A 16,243-nucleotide genomic window follows, 5' to 3' on the forward strand; every position below is an offset into this window, starting at 1 on the left:
AGCTTAGGCTCAAACCCAGACATTCACAAATGATTTGGGGAAAACATTTACAAATGGGAGATGGAGACTTTAAAATTTAAAGTATCAGAAACAAGACAATAGTAACAGTGGCAGCACTAAGAGGAAAACAAGTACAGTTGGCATCGCTCAAGGGTTTGACAAGGAAGCAAAACAGACACTAAATAAAAAGTAGGAATCCTCATGGCCAAAATTCTACACAGCTCTTCTACCTATCAACCATTACTACAAAATATCATAAAATATCCACCACTTTTGCTACTGTACACTTCAAAACGCACACACCACTTCGGTTCTATTTACTTGGCAGAGAATGAGAGATTGCTTGGGTCTACGCTGCATTCATTTGTATCTTAAAATTAAATCCAGGAGAACAGAGTTTACCCTTAGAAAATTAACAATTTACAAGAAAAATAACAACCAATGCCCTTGGAATTAACAAGTAACTCACCCTAAATGCCCCTCTTGAGGGAGCAGCATTACCTAGAGATTCTGACTAACACATAACCCAGTTCAGAATCTGACAGTGGCCAAAGAGGTTTGCTATACACTGAGTATGTATCAGTTCCCTACAGTATCAACTGCTGGGACTTGCAAAAAGGAAAGGACATGATGAGATCTCTAAAGCAGCTGAATTCCTGTGCTAGCTGCCACTGTTAATGACTCCCCATTGGTGGGTCTTGACATATGCGCTAAGCCAGAGCTCTGTAACTTTAAGTTGCACGCAAAGGGCTCTGTGTCTGGTCTAGTCTAAGTATTCTTTGAAAATGGTGATTGCCAAGTTTAATCAGATATTCAAAGGGGATGTGGACAGACAAGAATTTCTACAACCTTGTGGGTAGTCCATTATTGTTGGATGAAACAGGAAAAAGAATGGTGTACAGGATTGTAAGATTTATTTAAAAATCCTTGGCATTTAATGTAATGATGATGAAACAAAAATCACCTGAATTTAAGAAACCCATCCTGGTACACCAAGGATGATAAATCCAGATTTTCACTTATATTGCAAAAATTAATGACAAAGAAAAATCCCCTAACAATAGGAAAGTCTATTAAAAGTTCATGAAAACTGGAATTGAAAGGTAAATTGAAGGGGTGAACGTGCCACAGGTTAAGACATTGCGTGCAACGTCAGCATCCTCTCTCTCACTTCAAGTCCCAGCTACTGTGCTCATGGTTCAACTTCCGGCCACTCTGTAGAAGGCAGCAGCAGATGCCTTTAGTACATAGGCCCCTGCCACCCACGTGGGAGACCGAGCTGGAGTTCCAGGTCTCTATTTACAATCAGGCTCAGCCCAGCTGTTGCAGCCAATCCGGGGAGTGAGCCAGCAGACAGAAGCTCCAAGCTTATCCCTCTGTTGCTCAATTTTTCAAAATAAAAAATGTGTAAAAAGGTTTATTTTGGTGCAAAATTTACTTTAAACCTAAGCATACATATTTTTTTCATAATACGCTTTTCCCCTGAACTTTCGGAAGAACCAGAATCCTTACAACCTGTAATCTGTCACTCAGACCAAGGGACAGAGTTTATGGACACGTGACAGGGCACCCAGGTTCACTGAGGAGGCTCGGACATGCTCTCAGAAGTCCGGAAGCATCAGATGGCACTGGTCATTTAGACAAGTACCATGCCAATCAAAAAGACAAAAACATTTGTTAAAATGATCCATACAAATTATTGACACTATATGCTGTTTTGCTTATATCGGTAAGACAACAAAATTTCTAACTCATTTAAACTTACATCTCATTAATTTAACAAAGAAAATGAAAAGCAACACAATTACAATGTACTGGAATAGCCACGAGAGCTACATTACACTGGCACACAGGAAGCCAGGAGAGCTACATTACACTGGCACACAGGAAGCCAGGAGAGCTACATTACACTGCACAGTTTGCTAAGTCAGGACACTCTCTCGGACAAGGTCATCCTTTCAGCTTTAAAAGATGATAATATAATCTAAATATTAGCAAAATCCCAGGAACTAGGGTTCATTATTCAAGAGTTTGTGAGTAAAAACTTCACAAATTCAATGTTCATAATAAATGACAAAACATGTAAAATATAAAGGGGCTAAAAACCGCCACTCATATGATTATTAGAATGATTATTGCTTCCTAACAAAATCTACTGTAGACCATAACTCAAGGCAAACACCACATTCTTCCAACCTAGTAACCCTTGAGAAATCTGGCTTCCTGGAGGCACTGCACATGTCACTCACCCATAGGTTAAACGTTCAGCAACAATGTCACCTGGTATTACTGCTGTATTTAAAAGTTCTGTGCTTTCAGAACTGTATTCTGGTCTTACTTTAAAAACAACACACTGAAAATAAGCCCTTTCAACCCACATTTGATACCTCAATGTGAAATAAAAATACAAAATATCCACAATTTTAACTCCATGCAGAAGACAGCATATAGGTGAAAACTGCAGCTTCTCCCTTCGCTGCATTCCAAGGGCCATGCCACGTGACTTCTCACATAGTCCTTTCAGATGCATTCACCCCGTGACACACATCCAGTACAAACTGCTGGTTCAGTGAGCTTCCTGTTTGACTACAAACCTCAGCAGCAATCGGATCTAGGCATTACCATGGGAATCCTGTGGCAGTCACATTTCAAAAGTCTGCTTCATTTCAGATGATTGGATTTAAATCCTGCTCTGTCCCACCTCAGGCCCTGAATCCCCAGGCTTGCCCACTTGCAACCACACCTTCAGTTTCTGATTTTTTTTAAAATTATTTTTATTGGAAAGTCAGATATACAGAAAGGAGGAAAGACAGAGGAAGATCTTGCATCTGTTGATTCACTCCCCAAGAGGCTGCAACATTCAGAGCCAAGCAGATCCGAAGCCAGCAGCCAGAAGGCTCTTCAGGGTCTCCCACATGGGTGCAGGGTCCCAAGGCTTTGGGCTGTCCTCAACTGCTTTCCCAGGCCACAAGCAGGGAGCTGGGTGGAAGCGAGGCCAATAGGACTTGAACTGGCACCTATATGGGATCCTGGCGCGTTCAAGGCAAGGACTTTAGCTGTTAGGCTTCTGCGCTGGGCCCCACACGTTGTTTCAATCAGCTCTAAGTAATCAGCACCAAGGCTGTGCCACTGGTTCCTGTCCTCCACCAGGAACCCATCAGACCATTAAGTCTCTCTCTCCTGCTTCAATAAAACATACTCTTCCCAACACCAGTATCAGACCAAAGCTTCCCGTATGAAATGTCCTCAGGCTTCTGCACACTGTGACTCCGCAAGGCCAGCAAGGCTCCGAGGTTTCAGCACGCTGCAGCTACTCAGTTCTCATGCCTGGTATTTAGCACTTGATTTTTATTACTACAAATACTGACATTTGTTCATATGCTTAGTGATTAAAGTTTTAAGAATTTACATTGCTTGTTTTTCCGACTCAATTTTTAAAAGCAACTGAAGCTATATTATTATTAAAGCTCATGTTTATTAAGTGGCAAATATGCCATGCCAAGTGATAAATATGCACTGGCTTGCGTGAATATTAATCACGTTCCAAACTGTGAAAGGGAGTCAAAGGGTCAGTGTGTGGCTCAGAGGGCGAAAGTGCTGCCTGCAATGCAGGTATCCTATATATATGGGCCAGTTCAAGTTCCAGCAGCTCCACTTCACTCCAGCTCCTCGCTAATGTGCCCCAGAAAGCAAATGAACCCACTGTTTTGACTCTTACCATCCATGCAGGTGATACAGTCTAGCAAAAGTTCATGAAAACTGTACTTAAAAGGTAAATTTGTTGGGTAACTATTGTACTACAGGTTAAAATACTACTTGCAGGGCCAGCACTCCCTAACTGCCAGCTGGTCAACCTAGAAACCGACTTCCACTACTCTGCCCTGAGTGCCTGCACTCTGCCAGCCATGTGGGAGACCCAGGTAAGGTTCCAGGCTACTGTCTGCAGCCTGGCTCAGCCCTGGCTGCTGCAGCCATTTGGGGAGTGAACCAGCAGTCTCTCTGTCTCTCCCTTCCAGGCTCTTGACTTCAGGCTGGACCAGCCCCTGCCCGTGGTGGCCACGTGGAGAGTGAACCAATGGATGGGAGCACGTGTTCTCTCCTTCTCGCTAACTCTGCCTTTCACATAAAACAAAAACAAATCTTTACAAGGAACAAATAAGGAAGGCAAAGAAATCTGCAAGATTCAGCAATCAGGTCAAGTTAAGAGAGACAGTAAGTGACGGGTCCCTAAAACCAGGATTTTCCATAAATCTCTGGGTTTAATCATTGCAGCGTCTTATCTTCCAAGTAACAACATCAGTCCTTGCCACACTGCAGTGTTACAATTATAGGGGACTCTTTAAGGAGGACCAAAAGCAGATAAAAAATGAATAATAAATGATGAGTTTTTTCTTCCAATTTTCATATCCTGCTTCTTATACAAACAACCTGTCTAAGAAGTTGGTCTTTATTAACTCAAAGGGTATGCAAAATAGCTTTTACTTTATTGTACAAAATAAATAGCTCCTTATGGATAAAATGACTAAGCAAAGGAAAAGGCTCTTCTGTTTGCTTATTAAAATTCCCTCAAACAAAAGGAACACTGTATCTCAACCATGCCTAAGTATTTAAAAAAAAACACATTATCAGAACGAACCAGGGGCAAGTGTTTGGCCGAGCAGTTACAACAGCGCTTAGGAGGCCCCCGTCCCACAGCAGAAAGCCTCGGTTCACTCCCAGCTGCCTGCTACGCACAGCAGTGACACCTCACATGCTGGAGTTCTGGACTAAGTCCCCGGTGCCCAGCTTTGCTTCCTGGACTACTGCAGGGCATCTAAACAGTGCACTAACATAGATGGGTACTCATTCTGCCTCCCATATGCAAATAAATAAATAGAATGAATCATTTTGAGAAAGGAACGATACTTACCGAACTATCCTAAGTTTGAAGATGAAATTCAGTTTGCTCATCTAGACTGATAAAGTCTATGCTGGGTTTTCAACCAGTACCATTCCATTCAATCTCTAAAATGATCTGTAACACTGACCAGACATTTCGAGGTATCTCTGAAAGTTTTGTGTTCATTTTTTCCAAACCAGTCAAAGTTCAGTAAACTTTGTTGAGCATCTTTTACTGCATCATTATGTTGGGTCTTAGATTAATATAATTTCATGTAGGTATCTAACAACAGTAATTTAATGAATAATGATTTACTATAAACACATTCCTTTTTAATTGAAGAGGGCTTTTCAGGGGAATAAGAAAACAGGTTTTTTAGACACCCTGATTATTAAATACTAATAATGTTCTTTCTAAATGCTTTAAGAATCTTCCAAGCTGAATTCATTAAAATTACTGAAATACCAAAACACTTGCATATCAATTTTAACTTAATAAAAAGCACATCCTTAGATATTAACAATCTTTGAAAACTTAATAATTGTTCAAAATATAGACATATAAACAATGTTTAAAAAAAGAGAGACTGTATTTTCTCCCTCAATTTAAATCATTTATAAACAACACCAAAGCCATGCAAGCAGCAGGTGCCAATTCCGTAGACTCAGCACAAGTAAAATCACAAAGCGTTCTTTTCAGTGAACTACTGTAAAAGATAAACTATTTCCCAGCAAGTGGTTTTAACCAAATCCTCACTAAGAGAGCCACGTTTTAGCTGATGTGCTGTGCCAGGCGTGAGCTCTCGCAGCACGTAGCGTCAGCAGGAATGACGTAATGAACAAGGAGATGACACCTGATGGTTGCATCTCAATTAAAAGTGAGATGAGCAAATAAAACTGCCTTTTCTCTCAGCCCACGCCTTTCTATTATCCAATACACTCAGGCACACAAAACACACCACAGTGTTTTGGTCTAGATCCAAGCCCTATACCTCTGAACTGTGTAATGGTGTTAAATTTCTGAAGGAGATTAAGAAAATTAGATTGGAGGTCGGATTCTAAAATAAGCTCAGGATAAAGGCTCTCTGGGGATTGACAGGCCTGGAAATGACTTGCTGGCTATGAAGAGCCCTTACCCATGTCGGACATATATGGCATTAGACCAGGCTGGTGGTCAGGATGGATGATGAACATGAGCCCGTGGAGCCAACAGAAGGCTGCTGTAAACCTACATGGGGGGCAAGGGCCTGCAGAGATCACTGGACTTGAGTCAAAGACTCCATGTCCAAAACAAGTTCTTCAAATCAGTGTATCTGTGGTTCAAATTTTACTTATTTTTCTCAACTCATTTCCCTTCTGTGATCAGTCACTACAAACAATATTCAACTTCTCCTTGTCTACCTTACTTGTGCTTTCAGTCTATGCTCACTCATCTAAAAGTAGTATGAGAAAATCTGTCACTCCAGAAGGGGGTGAAATACACCAAAACATGAAAAACTATAGCATTCTCATTGTAAGGACATTAAAGCAGGAAAGTACCTCTTCACAGTCACAGAACTCACGGCAGAACAGCACTAAACTCCTATTTTCTGATCTCAGGTTTAATATATTTGTTCCAATATTTCTTTTCTCTGCTTTTCAAGAAAACTAGGATAAGCAAAACCAGGTATGTTTTAAAGTCGGTCAGTCCATTCTGTCCCATTTCTATTTCTGTTTTTCACAGTTTTGTAAAGGGGTGAGGCATGGGAGGTTTCCTTAGCATTGTTTAAAGGGATTAAGGGAGCTTACTCTTGTGGAAATCGTAAAAATTATAGAACCAAAATGTGTGCACTGATACAGAGCTGTTTAATGATTTAACTCAGACTTGAAGAGACAAAGGTACGACTTTGAATGCAAGCAATCTCAGAAATAATGATTCTAGCATCCAAAAGTGAATCTTAAGGATCCAATCTGAACTCCAGAAAGGATCCTCACCCTTGTGTTCTTGGATAAGTCTCCTATAAGATTATGAACATAACTTAATTATTCTGATATATAAATGTAATTGTACATTTTTTCTGAGTATAATTTATAGAAGAAATAAAGTTTTGAAATAATAATCATTATTTCTCTGATATACACAGATTTGGCAAAATCCAATGTACCAGAAAAATGTCATTCATGTAAGCAACTCCTAATCACACTGGTACAGATGTCAAGTTCATCTGACACAAGTTACATCTGGGTTAACGTCAGACCTGATCTGCACGCTGTTCTTCAGGAGCGCTCTCCTCCAGCAGGGACCACACGGCTCTCCGCAGCTGTCCCCTGAGCAGCTTCCACCAACTCCAAAAACATCAACTTGTTTATTCAGAAAAACATGTACTTTTATTTGAATCAGAAAATACTCTTACTTGCTACAATTTAAATTTCCTCAATTTTCCCACCCTATTAAAATTCTGTTCAACATCGTAAAAACTCACATTTGCCAATGTTCCATATAGTTCAAAATACTCGCAATGTGTGGAAACAGCATTTGCCAATTCAAATTTATACTGTTCTATCAAATTCTGACACTTGGAGACATCTCCACCTTTTTAATCTTTCATTTCCTTTTCTTTAGATCTAGAAGAGAATTAAATAAAAATAGTCCAAAAGAAGTCAGAGGAGCATAACTCATCTGAATGTTTTAGATTGACTCTATGCTTCAAATTTTGTCTAAAACCAAAGTATATTAGTTTATCTGCTGTTTTTATAACAAAATCACATACACTAGAATAATTCTTTTAATTACAAAGACAGAATCTAAATTAGTCAAAACCAGCTTTATATTTTCACCTTCTTACTGAAAAATATTCAGAATCATGAGATCCTTAAATATTTGCAAGGGTACGCTGTAAACTCTAAAACTTTACAGAAACAGAAGTTTATCATCTCAAAAAGACTGTGATTTATTACAATGACATGTGTTCTCTACTAAGACGTCAGACCACTCTCATATTAGCACTAAAGCTACAGTGGAAACTAAGGCACTTAAGTCTTCAGGCCTCCAAGCTTGCCTCCTCAGTTGCTTAGTGCCTTCGTCGTATGTACTAGAACAATGTAATGTTCAAATTTAATTTGTAAGTAAATGCCATTTATATCGCCTCCATTTTTGGTAAGTTCGTCAATATAAAGGACTTACCCGTATCTACAGGTTTATTAAGCATCTGACCACAAACCCATCTATTTACAGCATCTCTAGTGTAACACTCCTCAACTTTCCCTCTCCAACACGTTCCTGTCCCAACACACTCTTGTTACCGCCTGCAAGAGATTATAAACTCAATGCCAAACTTTGAATGGACAGAGATGAAAGTGGAGAAAAACAATGGAGAAAAGACAGAAAATGGTTGATTATCCTGGCTCTAACCGCTAGCAGGCTGAAGTCTTTATGAAGATCACTGAGGAAAAAGTTAAAAAAGAAGTTTTAAGGAAACTGCAAAATTCTCAAACATGAAAACAACCCACACTACTGACTGGGATTTAGGTTTATTAAGAAGAGCTCCAAGTATCAACAAACATACACAGGAACTAGAGTTGGCCTGCAGATCCCACACTCAGCAGGACTGCTCCGTAACTACACCAGGTGAGTTCTGCTATGCAGTTAGAAACGTACATTGAAAACAAAAAGTGAACTGCTACTTGAAAGGAAAAAGCAGATTTTTAAAGATAAAGTACCCTTCTGAATATGTAATTTGTTTTACTCAACCATAACAATGTGCTTTTCCTAGGGGGGGAAAAACACTGTTTCCATTAAATTAAAGCTATCTCAAGGCCAATGTTAAGGCACAGTGGGTAGAGCCACAGTCAGCAACACGGGCATTCATATGGCTGCCAGTTCATGTCATGGCATTTCCACTTCTAAGCCAGCTTCTGGCTAATGGTCTGAGAAGAGCCCCTGCAATCTATGCAGGAAATCCAGCTAAAGCTACTGCCTGTGGTCTGCCCCAACTCTGTCTACTGCAGCTTTCACTGGAGTGAACCAGAGAGCTCTCTCATTCTCTCCCCTTCTCTTTCAAACAGAAAAAATCTTAAAAATAATAAAAAAAGAAGCTAGCTCAAACTTGAAAGTGGGAATTTAACTGCAGTTTACTTGGATTTCAGACTATTTCTAGGAAAAATACTAAAACTATTTTCCCTTTTCCCTTCTAATATATGAAAAACATTTTACATGGAGAATTTAAAAATGCATTTTACATGGTCCACTGTCACCTTCTTCCATTATAACTTCTTTTAAAAACAAGGGCCCATAAAATTATTTTGTGCTGCCCTCCCTGTCAAGGTAACCACACAAGGGTCGTGAAATTCAATAAATTTATAGCAGGCTAATTCTTAAACTGATAATTTTGTGTGACTCACAAATGATGTTATAGATCCAATTGGACCCTGGCAGAAAAAACCCCTGCTTTAAAAGGTAATGTATCAACTGATGTTAAGATAACTTCTCAAAAACGAATATACTACTTCATGTAAGCTGGTTTTGCATTTCTGTTTCCTCCCATCTGTCTAATGCCATAACAGTCCAAACTTAATATAAAATGACTCAATACTTTTCACATTAAACTGAATAAAACTAAAAGATCACACATTTAACATGGATGGATGCAAAAACTTTTTTTAAAAAAGAAAAGAAATAAAGGAAGGACTATTAATTCCATGTATTTAAAAACAGCAATAGAGCCCAGCATTATGGCTTAGTGGCTATATTGTAGCCTTGCAAGCACTGGGATCCCATATGGACACTGGTTTGTGTCCTGGTTGCTCTAGTTCCCATCCAGCTCCCTGCTTGTGGCCTGGGGAAGCAGTTGAGGACAGCCCAAAGCCTTGGGACCCTGCACCCGCATGGGAGACCCAGAAGAAGCTCCTGGCTCCTGGCTTTGGATCCACTCAGCTGGAGCGGCTGCAGTCACTTGGGGAGTGAATCATTGGACGGAAGATCTTCCTTTCTTTAGTTCCTTTTCTCTGTAAATTTGACTTTATAAGGAAAACGAATCCTTAGAAACAAAAACAACAACACTGATTTGAGGGGTAGAGGGACTGAGAGACAGAAGGACTGCAAGACAAAAACAGGACCCTCTACCCGTTGGCTCTCCCCAGGGCCCATGGCAGTCAATGCAGGCCCTCTGCTATGGCTGGCAAGGGCCCATAAACACAGGACCCTCTACCCATTGGCTCTCCCTAGGGCCCATGGCAGTCAATGCAGGCCCTCTGCTATGGCTGGCAAGGGCCCATAAACACAGGACCCTCTACCCATTGGCTCTCCCTAGGGCCCATGGCAGTCAATGCAGGCCTCTCCTATGGCTGGCAAGGGCCCATAAACACAGGACCCTCTACCCATTGGCTCTCCCTAGGGCCCATGGCAGTCAATGCAGGCCTCTGCTATGGCTGGCAAGGGCCCATAAACACAGGACCCTCTACCCATTGGCTCTCCCTAGGGCCCATGGCAGTCAATGCAGGCCCTCTGCTGTGGCTGGCAAGGGCCCATAAACACAGGACCCTCTACCCATTGGCTCTCCCTAGGGCCCATGGCAGTCAATGCAGGCCTCTGCTATGGCTGGCAAGGGCCCATAAACACAGGACCCTCTACCCATTGGCTCTCCCTAGGGCCCATGGCAGTCAATGCAGGCCTCTGCTATGGCTGGCAAGGGCCCATAAACACAGGACCCTCTACCCATTGGCTCTCCCTAGGGCCCATGGCAGTCAATGCAGGCCCTCTGCTGTGGCTGGCAAGGGCCCATAAACACAGGACCCTCTACCCATTGGCTCTCCCTAGGGCCCATGGCAATCAATGCAGGCCTCTGCTATGGCTGGCAAGGGCCCATAAACACAGGACCCTCTACCCATTGGCTCTCCCTAGGGCCCATGGCAGTCAATGCAGGCCCTCTGCTATGGCTGGCAAGGGCCCATAAACACAGGACCCTCTACCCAATGGCTCTCCCTAGGGCCCATGGCAGTCAATGCAGGCCTCTGCTATGGCTGGCAAGGGCCCATAAACACAGGACCCTCTACCCATTGGCTCTCCCTAGGGCCCATGGCAATCAATGCAGGACTCTGCTATGGCTGGCAAGGGCCCATAAAAACAGGACCCTCTACCCGTTGGCTCCACCCAGGGCCCATGGCAGTCAATGCAGGCCTCTGCTGTGGGTGGCAAGGGCCCATAAAAACAGGACCCTCTACCCATTGGCTCCACCCAGGGCCCATGGCAGTCAATGCTGGCCTTTGCTGTGGCTGGCAAGGGCCCAACTACGACAGCAAGCATCCACCGCCCCTTAGGTCTGCACCGCAGGAAGCTGGAGTTGAGAGCTGCACAGGGGCCTCAAGCCCGGCTCTCCAGGAAGAATGCGGGAATCTCAGGCAGCAGATCACTTCGACCCTCATCACTGCGTGTCCAAGGATGAATTCTTCTCTGTATCGGAATGTCAAAGTTCTCAAGAATAAGATGATCTGATACGTGTATCTGAGGCAAAAGCAAAACTTTCTTGAATTTACAGGAAATACAAAATATAAATGGAAGGAAAGGAAGAAAAATGTTACCTATTTAGAAATAAAATGTTTTACATTTCATACCCCGTATCTTAGCAATTTAATAGTTTCCCTATGAAAAACCACTTAAAGCTAAACTTAAGGCTTTCCCAAACCTGACTAGTTCTTGAAAACGACTGATGGTAACAAGCAAATTAATAAGAAAATTACTTATTTGAATTAACTAGTATGTGAATTTATAATGTCAATGATTGTCTTAATTAAAATGTTCACACAAATGAGCTCATGACAATTAAACTGATTTTGTTTCAATGATAATCATGTGATTATCTCAGCATGTTGCAATACAATAGACTATTACCACACCTCTAAAAACTGTATTTCAGTACACAGATACACCTGTGTGCACAGTGTCTATCTTGAGGCACCCAGGAAGTCCCTGGTAAGGAGGCCCACCTTCCGGTATTCCAGTCTTAAAGCATAGAATATCAGAGATGCATTCAGGCATGGTTTTAAAAGTAGTTTCCTTTTCACTATGATCTTATAAATTACTGGCTCATAAATTTAACAGCTACTACCTTAGGGAACATTTGGCCAACCAAAGTAAGTTTCTCACTAGAATCAAAATTATGTTATTACCTCTGAAAACTACTAAAAGAAATATGAAACTACGTACTGAATTGGAAGCTGGCTCAATTTTAACTGTTGGTTGAGAAGTGAGAGAATACTTTCTATGAATTAACTAGCTAGTCACAAAGCCAGCAGGTGGAAGAACATTTGTAACTAATTCCAGACCCACATCCCAGAGCTCACCAGTCTGACTTGTCACACTCGTTCATCACACAGATGCCCAGCCGTGTGCCTGAGCGCACAGGCTCCTCTTGCTTCAGTGTGCACTGGGAGAGCTGACTGCTCAGTGCTGGCCCCTCTGTTGTACAACCTGATGCAGTCTTTCTCAGCAGGGAGCACTTCCACCCTGCCCCCCAGTAGACATCTGGCAACATCTGGAGGCATTTTTTATTCCCCCAGTAGGAAGAACACTAGTGCCTGGCCTGTGGCTGTCCCTCAAACCCGCCCTGAGAACTCCTTTCTGCCCTCTCCTTCTGATGCAAGGACCAACCAATTAAGGTCCCCAAAAGGACCATCCCTGACATATGGCTTGGAAGAGTATGGCCAAGTAACTACCTTCCCACCTGGAGCTGCACCAGAGCAGAACATAAGAAAAAGGCCATGAAGCTGGCAGCCAGGGCAGCATGCTGAGCTCTTACCCAGACACTAAGAAAGAAAACAGCCTGTAGTCCAATGCTGCAACTAAACGAGATTTCTCAACCTACACTGGCAACCCAGGAGGTTGACTTCATGCAAATCAATCAAAAGCAAATCTACAAAATGCTTATTCAGCTTGCAGGGAAGCTGCCATGAGGTTTGAAGTCCTAGTGTGGCTAACACACTGGGCCCCTGATCCAACAACCAGGCTGCAGGAGCAGCAGAAAGCACCTGCAGGGGAGCCTCTGCAATGTGCCTCCTGGTTCAGGACGCTGGCAGGCTGAGGATGCCAGCAGCAAGACGAATGCCACAACAGCCACGCTAGGAGCCAGCTAACCTGAAGGAGAAACATACTCCCCTGCAGAGAGGGAGTCCTCCTGACTCCCCTACAGCCGGGGAACCCCGTGTATTGTTTCCCTTCTCTCCTGTCCAAACTGGGGTTTAGTGTTAAGTGTAAGGGAAACACTGCAGGCAGAGGGGAGATACACAGCCAGCCAGCAGAGGAAGCAATAGGCAGTCCAAGATAGCAGCACCCTGCCCTCTGCCACGGGAGGCTACGCTGCAGCGGGGTTTCAGGTGGAACACTGCGTAGGGCGGATGCTCTGCAGGAAAAAACTACATTAACATCGAGAAACTTAACGTGTTTTCTGACAGAGAGCAGAAAGAGAAATCCACATCAAAAGTTACCTTAAACTTGGTTAATGGCATGAATCCTCTCTCCAATCCACCAGTATAGCTCATTTTAAATATACAAAGGTGCTGCTACTCTCTCTAATCTGATATTCCAGACAACCATTTCCAGTTCTCAAACACTTAAAATGAATGCATGACTAACTCTGCCTAAAGAGTTTTCCATCTCAAACCTAAAAACTTTGAACAGTAGGAGAACTGAAAAAAAAAGGCATATGTACATTAAAGTGTGAGTACTGATGTTTGTGCCTCAACCAAGGCAGGCCACAGCAGTGGGTCAGCATGCTCACGTGCAAGACTACGTGTCTGACCTAGCTCCAAGTTCCAGACTTCGCATACCATTTCTGTAAGTAGTCCAGGGCCTCCAAACGAGCACCAATCTCAAAAGTGATTCCAGGACGGGTTGGAGGTTTCCTACTCATCCTGAGGGGGCGTCCTCCGATAAGCTCTCTTCACTTCCTCAAAAGTGGAAAAAACAGTTAGTTCCCAGCGCGTAACACGGAGGGAGGAGAGAGGCGAGACTACACAACACACAAGCACAACACTTGCCGAAGGAAAGCACAGTGCAATTTGCAGGCACTCTTGATAAGGATTACTTTTAATGACACAGAAAAGATTAACTACTTGGAAATAATAGATGGCTCCTCAAAATTTGCTAATGACTAAAATGCTTTATTTTCTTTTTTTCACTTGGAATGTCCAAGAAAAGTGTCCACAAAGACAGCTGAAAATGCTTTTCTTTTTGAAAGATGAAGAAAGTTGTAATATAGCTACCGAAATTTCTCAGAGAAAAAGTTAATCAAATTTTTTGTTAGTTTCAAGAAATGTTTGCGGAATGTGTTGCAATAAAAAACACCACCCAAGAAGCTGGAAGCGACCGTGGTCGGAGGCCACGCTGCAAGACTGTGCCAGCAAGGATTCTGACAACGCCTGGAGACTCTCCGCCGCCTGGAACTCACCTGGGCAGCGCTGACTCAACCATGTCAACAGACTCCAAGGCAACTTCACATTCAACCAGCAAAAACATGGATTTCCTGAACTCTGAGAACTCATTTCTAGAAAATCTCAATCTGCAGTGTCCACATGGGTAATAAAAGTGGCGGTAATGTTCAAACCAGAAGCTGCAGAGAGCATCTTCCGGTCACTCATCCGTGAAGTTCACCAACCTTCTGGGAACAGGCCAGTGAGCAGGAGGCTTGAGGAGGCCTCTCTCCACCAAGCAGTACACTGTGACAGTGCCTAACAAGATACACAGGCCTCTAGGAGGCAAGCCTGTCAGGCATGCAGATTCCTAAATACATGAAAAAAAAATTCAGATTACTAAGACTGTGGTCTCTGCAGCCAAAAGATTTTAAAAAATAACACAACTGCCATCTTTTATATAATGGTTTGATCCCAATTTAAAATAGGCAAAACCACAGCAGCAAATATAAAGTTCCAAGTGTTCCTTCTGTCTTGTTTGAAAGAACCCCCTAGGTAAGGGGCAAAACAGGGGGAAGAACACTCCTGGTGAACACAGAGGCAAACTTTAAGCCAGTGGGCTGGCGGATGAGGGGGAGGGGGTCCTGGCATCCATCAAGATGAGCCTGTTCAAGGGTGACTTGAAGTTTAGCCAGAGTATCCTCCGGGCACGGAACTGAGTAATATTTTAAGAGGTCTTGTCCTACCAAACAGTTATTTCAACGCTGCTGCAGAAATTGACAGACCCTTTCTGTTCCTCCTATCAGAAACTCCGGAGGCAGTTCACCAACTACAGTAACTTTTTTTTTTTTTTAGGATCAAATTTCAGAATCAGGAGGGGGGAGCTGCAGGTGACACTTTGGGACGAAGTACCACAAAAGCAAAGATTTGTTCTTGGCAGGGGGGTGGCGGGTGAGTGCTGGGGAGAAAGGGGCCCGGAGCGCACTAAGGAACGGTAACAAAGTAACACTATCTCCGGTCGGAGAAGTGGCAGCTGAAAAAAACCCGCAGGGCAAGGATGGGAGTTACAAACTGGCCAGCCAGCAAGCCAAGAACAAAGACCAGAAACGGAGGGACCGGTGCAAGTTGTAGGAGAGATGACAAGTGGAGGCGAGGCAAATGTTAGCAAGATGCAGACACGGAGAAAGTGAAGCAGAAAATCAGAAAAAGACGTGAGACAACAAAAAACAAAACAAAAAAACAAAACAAAAAAACCCAAAGGCTGGGAGTGGCAGGAAGGCTCCCGCGGGTTTGACAGCCCGGCGCCCGGAGGGGGACGCAGGGAGGGGGCGCCCAGACAATGGGGCCGGGAGTGCGGGACCGGGCCCGGGAGGGGAGCGGCCCGGCGGCCTCGGGGCTCCGCCGTCGCCGCCTCTTACCGCCTCGGCCTCCTCTCCGCACAGCGCCGGGCCGTCCGGGGGCGAGCCGGGCACCAGCAGGGCGGCCAGCCCGGGCCTCCTCCGCCTCCGCCCGGGCAGGGAGCAGTAGCGCGGCGAGCCGGGGTGCGGGCGCCGAGCCGCGCCGATCCAGTCCGCGCCGGAACGAGCGGGGTCCGACCCTCACACCCGCTCGGCGTCCGCTGCCATCGCCGCCGCCTCCGCCGCCACCGGACAGCCCTGACGCGACGCTGGGCACCGCGACGTCAGCCGGCCGCGACGCGCCGGAAGCGGGCGGCCGCCGGGCACGTGACCCGCGAGGGTTGGGCCCGGGCCGCGCCGCCGATTGGACGAGCCGACGAGGGAAGGCGGGGCTTCTGCGGGAGAGTGTCCTGTTACTGAAGGGAGGAACGCGGGCTGTAATCCCTCATTGGCCATTGTCAAGTGTCTGAAGAGGCCACTGACTGTGACTGTTGGTGCGATGGCAGGCAGGTGCCCCAAACATGGGTCCTGGGCAAATTTATAAACCACTGCACAACTTTGTTATCCACTGCCCCTCGCTTTTAGAG

General features: G+C 44.2%; 1 protein-coding gene across 7 annotated transcripts in view; it reads right to left on the minus strand.

Annotated features, from left to right (window-relative positions):
* The window catches only part of PHF20L1 (PHD finger protein 20 like 1), a 67,724-nt gene extending 51,773 nt beyond the window's left edge, over window positions 1-15,951 (minus strand). For 2 of the 7 annotated variants that reach the window (XM_058668462.1, XM_058668461.1), the window contains exons 1-2: window positions 15,678-15,951; window positions 13,678-13,793 (exon numbers count right to left, since the gene is read on the minus strand). In XM_058668462.1, coding sequence (XP_058524445.1) covers window positions 13,678-13,760 — 83 coding nt within the window. In that variant the 5' untranslated portion in view covers window positions 13,761-13,793; window positions 15,678-15,951. Of the gene's footprint in view, window positions 1-6,417; window positions 6,526-7,340; window positions 7,483-13,677; window positions 13,794-15,677 lie in introns of all 7 variants that reach the window. The other 5 variants (XM_058668465.1, XM_058668464.1, XM_058668466.1 and 2 more) reach the window with 4 other exon arrangements.
* Between the last annotated feature and the right edge of the window lie 292 nt (window positions 15,952-16,243).

The sequence above is a fragment of the Ochotona princeps genome, chromosome 9 (assembly GCF_030435755.1).
Source record: "Ochotona princeps isolate mOchPri1 chromosome 9, mOchPri1.hap1, whole genome shotgun sequence".
In the NCBI taxonomy this organism is placed as follows: domain Eukaryota; kingdom Metazoa; phylum Chordata; class Mammalia; order Lagomorpha; family Ochotonidae; genus Ochotona; species Ochotona princeps.